Genomic DNA, 7,292 nt, shown 5'->3' with positions numbered 1-7,292 from the left:
CAGAGCGGGAGAGGGAGGAGTCAGTTACACCAGAGAGAGAGAGAGAGAGCGAGAGGGAGGAGTCAGTTACACCAGAGAGAGAGAGAGGGAGGAGTCAGTTACACCAGAGCGAGGGAGGGAGAGAGGGAGGAGTCAGTTACACCAGAGCGAGAGGAGTCAGTTACACCAGAGCGCGAGAGGGAGAGAGGGAGGAGTCAGTTACACCAGAGAGAGCGAGAGAGAGAGGGGGAGGAGTCAGGGGGCAGTTACACCTGAACAGCACACAGCTCGAGGTAACTATCTATCTCAGCCATGTTTGAATCAACAACGTGATCTGTAACTGCTGAACAGAAACAATCTTAAAAGTATATCACGTAACATGAACTACTTGTACAGGTGAACACATCACCGTTCAGAGTGAGTTCTACTGACCTCGAACACCCAGGATCCGGTCTCAGGTCTGTACTCCAGGAAGCGAGCTCCCTGTTTGCGCGATGCTTTCTCCAGCCGGCCCTCGTAGTTCATCTCGGTGAGACGCTCGGGGCTCCGGATCTGAGTGCAGGCCGTCTTGTCGTTTGGCCAAACGCCGTCCAGAGTCACCTCGGCTCGCCTGCGACCACACGGAGTGGAAACAAGGAACCGGATCAGGACAGGAAGCGAATAGACGGCGTTACATCTGTAGACAAAACCACCGTCCCTCACCTGTTTAGCCCCTCCCCCTCCAGAGGCTTGTTGTTGTCATCCGGGTACACGATGACCTCTTTGCATCTGAAGTGCACGATCTCGTCGAGGTTCAGCGCCGTCACGTTCACCTCGCCGGGGAAGAAGATGGAGCCGTAGCCTGTGAGGGCCAGTCGGAGCCGAGCGGTGAGACACTCGCGCTTTAACCTCTCACACGTTGAGAAGATTTCATTAAACTTCGATGTTGTGAGCGGACGTTACCTTTCCTGCCGACGGTGAATAGTCCCCAACAAATGCACTATTTCCTCCCGTTTGTTTAAAAACTACAGTGACCAGCTGTTTCAGGAAATTACTGAGACTTTTTTACGAAGAAAACGTTTTATGTGTGAGGTGTTTTTAAATATTCAGAGAGTACCAAAAGATGGACAAACTTGATAGTTTTTTTTTTTTAAACACCCACATTTCACACTTCTTTATGTTCTTTCACAATTAATGTGATGTAATTCCTATAATCAGACACTGTTCATTGTAGAATCTCTTGTCCAATCAAGTGTTGATTAGTTGTGTTGAAGCTGAAGTGGCATTAAAGAAGTTGATCTTTATTTTCTGTCCTTGTCTTGAGCAGTCACTCGGGCTTCATCACTGACGCCACGTGGCTCTGCTGCTGGGCCTCCTCTTCTTCATCGTACCGGCCTACTGACCGTCCAGAAAATACCGTAAATGCACGAGATGTGAGTCTGTGATTCGTACTGTAGGTTTGTCTCCTGCAACATCCACGACATGTAACCAGATGTTGGAAGAAACTAAGTGCATTTACTCAAGTAGCGTTTTTTAGGTACTTGTCTGTAAATATGGATACAGGATATATTTAAAAAAAAATAAAATCTCCCTCCCTCCAGAGGCCATGATCTCCTGGCAGGAGTTCCAGGCCTCCATGCTGTGGAGAGTGGCCCTGCTGGTCGGTGGAGGCTTCGCACTTGCTGAGGGCACAAAGGTAAGCATTCAAATATAATGTTATTGTCAATATGCAACACGGGTTTGCGAAACGAAATGCAGTTGTAGACCGTTTGCTACACAAGATAAACATGACGAACGAAACAAAAACAGCATTTTTGTGATTTTGCATCAGACGGAATGTAAAAAGCAGCAAGAAAAACAATTCTCTGGGCAGATAATGTGGCCGACATCTTCATAATTCAACAGGGAATCATTGTCCCTCGACTTTGACTGCGTTTGAGCACCAAACATGATGTGAACAGAGTCCGCCTCCTCTTATCCAAACTGAGTCCTGCAGTCTGTCCTGCGCTCCGCCCGTCAAGTGCAGCTTGATCCCAGATACCACGATGGTGCCTGGTACAGATCTCTGTGAAGATGTGGGCACAACAGTCCTCTCGCTGTTGGGTTAGCCTGAAGTCTCATTGCGTCCATCTTATTTCCCCGTGACCGGAGGCATCAGCCAGGAGCATGCTGGGTAGTGGAGTAGCCTGAGGTCCTTAGCTGGGTTAGCTTAGCTTCCATCAACATAAACATACATATGATATACATTACATTAACACTGGTTCTAAACATGTGTGCGTGTGCGTGCATGCGTGCCACAATCGCAGTCTCCTGCATCATCGCCACCACGGTAACAGGTGGCCAGCAATGCCGCCACCATCACCATCTTCCTCCCCATCCTCTCTCCTCTGGTAGGTTTACAGTGTTATCGCTGTAGTCTCTCTAATCTCATCATCTGGTCTTCATGCAGCAGAACTACATTTACTAGTGAAAGAGTTTTTTACTTTATTTCTTCTTTTATTAATGCTGGTTGTTAGAAACAGAGAAAATATTTACACCTGAGTTGTAGTACAGTAAAAAGTACAAAGTAGCATGAAGTGAAAATAAACGAGTAAATTACCTCATAATGTTACTTAAATACAGTACTTGATTAAATGTGAAATAAAAAGACAAATCCAGTTCAAACTTCATCAGTTTTTATTGTGTTGAGGATCAGCAGAGAGGAGGACTTTATGAAATACTAATAACACGATACACAACCTTTCTTCTCTGGTCACAGAAGCTGAATGTTTCATGATCACATTTTGTTGATTCATTTTCTACAAATATGAATCAATAATTCATCTTTTATTGACCCCTAAAAACATACCAGACAGAGATCTCTTGATTCTTCTGTTAATTCAGAAATGATGAAAACCCTTTAACACCTTTTATTAAAATATAAAATAAGTGGTTCATGACTTTATCCAATAATTTGTAAGATTATTCATAAGTTATTATATATACAATAATCAGACAAACATTTTAATTTTGCACCCAGATATTTAAGGAATGTTGAAATGCTTCTTATTCCTGAGTACATTGTTTCTGATGATTCAACAGTGTTGAAGGCAGGTTATGCAGTTAATAGAATGAATTAGACTACATTAGATAATATCAATCAGTGGCTTAATGGCTGTGTGTTGGAGGAGAAAAACATTTACAGACAAATAGAAAAAACCCATTGATCAGAATGTGAAGAATCAATGTTTACACCGTAAATCACCAATAATATAGATTTGTTACATTAAATGAAAGAGTCTATCTGTAGAACATCAAGTGTTTGTTCTACTCGGTGTGATTGACAGGAGAGATGATCAGAGGAGCAGAGTTTTTACCACCTTCATTAGGACTAGGACTAAAGAATGGGTAGAGTTTCTCAGTGAAGCAGCAGCCAGTAAAGGAGTAGATAAGAGCTGCAGCATCAACATCATAAAAGGAGACCAGACCCTCCTCATAATCCACAAACACCCCCACCTTCTGAGGCTGAGACTTCAGAGAGAGACGGACTGAAGGGTTAGCACAAGCTTTGTACTTATTCTCATTACTCAAACATATCGTCCAGTAACCATCCTGAGGAGTCAGTGTGATGCTTCCCTTCCTGTTGATCGACTCTCTGGCCACTCCTAAATCCCACTTAGTCTTCCCTTCAACCTGAACCTCGTAGTAAAATCTTCCTGAAGAGAAACTCTGCTTTGATAAAACATTAGCCCAACGATCAAATCTCTCTGGATTGTCTGGGAGATTCTTCCTTACATCACCAAGTTTAACTTGTTTTCCATCATCAGACAGGATGAGTTTGGGATGTGCTGTATCAGGATCAAGAGTCACATCCACTGCAGACTGCTGGACCCTCTTCAGCTCGGCCTCAGTGAGCAGCTTCTTCATCTGTTCACTGAGCGTCTCCTCCAGCTGGTTCACAGCTCTCCTCACAGTCCCCTCATGTGAAGGTGAACTGACTCTGACTCCTGTCCAGTTCCTGGTGGGTGGAGCAGTGTTCAGGGTCCTGAAGCTCTGGAGGAGGTGGAGGTGGTCTTCAGAGCGTGAGAGCTGCTCCACCTCAGTGCTTCTCTTCTTCAGCTCAGAGATTTCCTGTTCCAGCTCTTTGATGAAGCCTTCAGCCTGTTTCTCTGTCTTTCTCTGCTTCTCTTTGATCGTGTGCATGAGCTCGTTCATTCTTCTCTCAACAGACTCCTTCAGAGCGGTGAAGACGTAAACACCATCTGCTATCTCTCTGTCTGCATCTTCCTCACTGAGCTCCACTGAGTGTTTGATCTCCTGAATCTTCAGTTCTCTCTTCTGGATCATCTGCTGAATTTCAGCCTCAGTCTTCCCCAGCTCGGTTTTCTGTTGAGCTGACTGTCTGAACTGAGCAGCCATCTCAGAGATGAAAGTATTGATCTGCAGCTCAGGTCTGGTGTTAAAAACCTTTTTACAGTTGGGACACTGAGACGGGACATTAACGTTCCAGTGTTGAGTGATGCAGGTTTTACAGAAGTTGTGTCCACATGGTATGGCGACTGGATCAGTGAACACATCCAGACAGATGGAGCACAGAAACTGATCTTCAGTCAGCAGACAGCTGGCAGCAGACATATCTACACTCTGAGGACAACAAGTGTGACAAAAACAAAACTGTTATTACATATCGTTTGATTATTTGTTAAATAAAATCAAACTATGATTATTTGAATATAAGGAGAGTCATTCCTCTAAACGGCCGTGTTGGGAAGGATGAAAAGAAACTAGCTAGCTACTCTTAGCGATGCTCCCGAAAACCTGGTTCTAAAGGGAACCAGTTCTAAATGAGTAAAACACGGAGTATTGATGAGGTCTGGAGTTGGAAGTTATTCTATCGGTAATTTCTTAGTTCTGTCGTGAGATGTCCTCGTCTCAAACGTCCTCTCTCTGTCTCTTTGTCTCCGGCTCAGTACAGCGTGAGACTCACATCATGATCAGAGAGAAGAAGACATCTGACTCTAGTAGATGCTGAGAACTCTGGTTGTCTCAAACGCAATAAAAGCCTCACACGTAAGAGAGGAAACAGCAGCAGTTCATCACAACATGTGACCAACAAGCAGAACATCAGTCTGTTTGTGGAGCGGCCGTCAGGTAACGTTAGTGATGTCATACGTTAGTGATGTCATATGGAGTTTGATCAGAAGAACAGTACAATAAATAAAAGCTAAGCACTTCGCTAATTGTTTAGCTGTAAATGTTTTTTGAAGATTTTTGAACTTCTTGTATTGCTACTCAAGAAAGACTATTTGATTACATACAAGAATAATAAAGCAATGTAGAATCTATTCTTTATTGTCATTTGATTCTCACAAAATAATAAAAAGAACCGATAAGAGTATCGATAAGAGTACTTGTATTGATAAAATCCTAACGACACCAATCCCTAGCGACGTTAGCATCTTTAGCACTGAGGTCCAGTGGCTGCTCCAAGCCCAGAACCTCATGGGTCTAGAAGAGTCCGACTCTAGGTACCATAAAAACCACATTACTGCCGTTTGTATCATCATAGTGACCGTCCTCCAGTTTTAAACCAGGCAGTTACAGCCTGCTGTTTGTTTTATGTTCTTGTAATGACACATGTGGACATGGACAGGTTGTTATAGTTTGTGTGTTTAACAGGCACAAAGCTAAAACAATATGCACTTTGTTGTACATTGTTTAATCAAATTCTGTGAAACTGACACCACAATGCAGTGACATACATAATTCAGTTTTTTGCCATTTTTAGGGTTATTATTTCTTCTTCAGTTACACAGATATTTTGTTGTATCGTAGATTATTGTCCTGTAATATATCGAGTATCACAGAATTGCTGTGAGCAACGTATCGTGATAGTATCCTAAGTTACTCTGCGATTCCCACTCTTTACTTTACATCAGACTGTCACGGTTTGAGACTGTTTTCCAAAGATCAGACTGAGTCTGTTTGTGTGGTGGATTTTTTAAGACTAAACTAGTGAAGGTGGATCACTCTGCCTTTAGTTCTCTGTGGTTTAACATCATGTTTTAAGGCTGCCTCTGGCTGATCCCTGCCTGCTGCCAGTCACTTATATGACTGTTGCTTTTGGGAATCAGCTGCTTGTTCGTTTATGAATAAATATATATATATAAAAAAAATAATAATAAAACAATGATAAACTAATAAGCATTGCAGTGATAACATTGTAAACCCTCTGGTTCTTGTTAATATCATAATTTAAATAATTAAATAGAGGATCAGAAATGTACAAAAGAAAAGATGGAAGCTAACTGCTCCGGACTGCAGGATGTTATATATAATATTATTTCTCTCTAAAACCACCACGACCTCCGATGGAGCTCAGTTAAACATTTGCTCTGAGTTGAACTTCCTGTCTGAGTAGAGCTGAGGTTTTGAGTTCAAACAGGAAACAGGTCTGTGAATTAGCTTAAGCTAATGCTAGCTGTGATTGTATTCTGTCTAACCTTTAACTAGCCAGAGTTCAGTCACTGTGGTTTAGTTTCTACCTCTGATGGTTTTATCTAAAATGACACATTTCTATGGTTTAATATTCTTTATATGATAAAACAAGATGTAAAACAGTCAGATTCTGGTTTGAACTAAACTTGGACTAAATATTGAGTGAGTGTATTTAGTCTGTAGAACAGTGTACTCACCAGAGTTTGTCAGAGACTCTGTTGTGTTGTTGAGAAGAAGCTGCTGGATTCAGTTGAATGTTTCTTCAGAGATAAACAGAGAGACTTGTCTCGACTGCAGCTCTGCTGTCGCTCAGACTCACTTTCACTTTCACTTCAGGTAAAGTGACTCTGCAGCTCTCCTCCTTCAGTGTTGCTCCTCCTCTCAGTGAGGGAGGGGTGGAGGAAGTATTCAGATCCTTTACTGAAGTAAAAGTACTAATACCACACTGTGAAAATACTCCACTACAAGTAAAAGTCATGCATTCTAAATGTATCTGATGTTTCTGGATTAATATTCCTGCTGCATTAATGTGTATGTTGTATTTTAACTCCTTTATTTCCTGTTGGTTAGTTTAATCTTAATCAATGCATCATATTCTATAAGATCATCATATGTTTGTAGCGTCTCTGTCCTGTGAGAACCACGTATCTCTAAAAAGAACAAACAGCCTGTTTCAGCTTTGTGACGATGCATTTTACAGCTGATCCAAGAGGCTTTTTAAGAGTTTATTTAGCTGAAGAAGTAGGATTTTCTCAACACATAAAGGAACACTTCATCCTTCAGTTTATCACAAACATTCATCATCAACACAAAGGAACACTTCATCCTTCAGTTTATCACAAACATTCAACATCAAC

The 7,292-nt window shown here is 42.0% G+C and overlaps 3 protein-coding genes across 4 annotated transcripts in view; 1 reads left to right on the top strand and 2 right to left on the bottom strand.

Annotated features, from left to right (window-relative positions):
* Positions 1-1,442, bottom strand: part of LOC116388773 (nuclear pore complex protein Nup98-Nup96-like) — a 1,875-nt gene extending 433 nt beyond the window's left edge. Inside the window, exons 1-4 of the mRNA XM_031856942.1 lie at positions 1,362-1,442; positions 922-958; positions 682-820; positions 410-589 (exon numbers count right to left, since the gene is read on the bottom strand). Of these exons, the coding sequence (XP_031712802.1) occupies positions 410-589; positions 682-820; positions 922-958; positions 1,362-1,442 (437 nt within the window). The remainder of the gene's footprint in view (positions 1-409; positions 590-681; positions 821-921; positions 959-1,361) is intronic.
* Positions 295-7,292, top strand: part of slc13a1 (solute carrier family 13 member 1) — a 7,800-nt gene continuing 802 nt past the window's right edge. The window contains exons 1-3 of one of the 2 annotated variants that reach the window (XM_031868188.1): positions 295-846; positions 1,286-1,391; positions 1,560-1,654. In XM_031868188.1, coding sequence (XP_031724048.1) covers positions 1,565-1,654 — 90 coding nt within the window. In that variant the 5' untranslated portion in view covers positions 295-846; positions 1,286-1,391; positions 1,560-1,564. Of the gene's footprint in view, positions 936-1,285; positions 1,392-1,559; positions 1,655-7,292 lie in introns of both variants that reach the window. The other variant, XM_031868197.1, reaches the window with a different exon arrangement.
* On the bottom strand, positions 2,617-6,760 carry LOC116394834 (E3 ubiquitin-protein ligase TRIM21-like). The gene is made up of 2 exons (XM_031868175.1): positions 6,633-6,760; positions 2,617-4,581 (listed from the first exon to the last, which is right to left on the bottom strand). Exon 2 carries the CDS (start codon positions 4,570-4,572, stop codon positions 3,265-3,267), a length of 1,308 nt encoding a protein of 435 aa, XP_031724035.1. The 5' UTR covers positions 4,573-4,581; positions 6,633-6,760; the 3' UTR covers positions 2,617-3,264.

Source organism: Anarrhichthys ocellatus, unplaced genomic scaffold (genome assembly GCF_004355925.1).
Source record: "Anarrhichthys ocellatus isolate YVR2014 unplaced genomic scaffold, GSC_Weel_1.0 scaffold2, whole genome shotgun sequence".
NCBI classification, from domain to species: domain Eukaryota; kingdom Metazoa; phylum Chordata; class Actinopteri; order Perciformes; family Anarhichadidae; genus Anarrhichthys; species Anarrhichthys ocellatus.
This window is presented reverse-complemented; position numbering and strand designations above follow the sequence as displayed.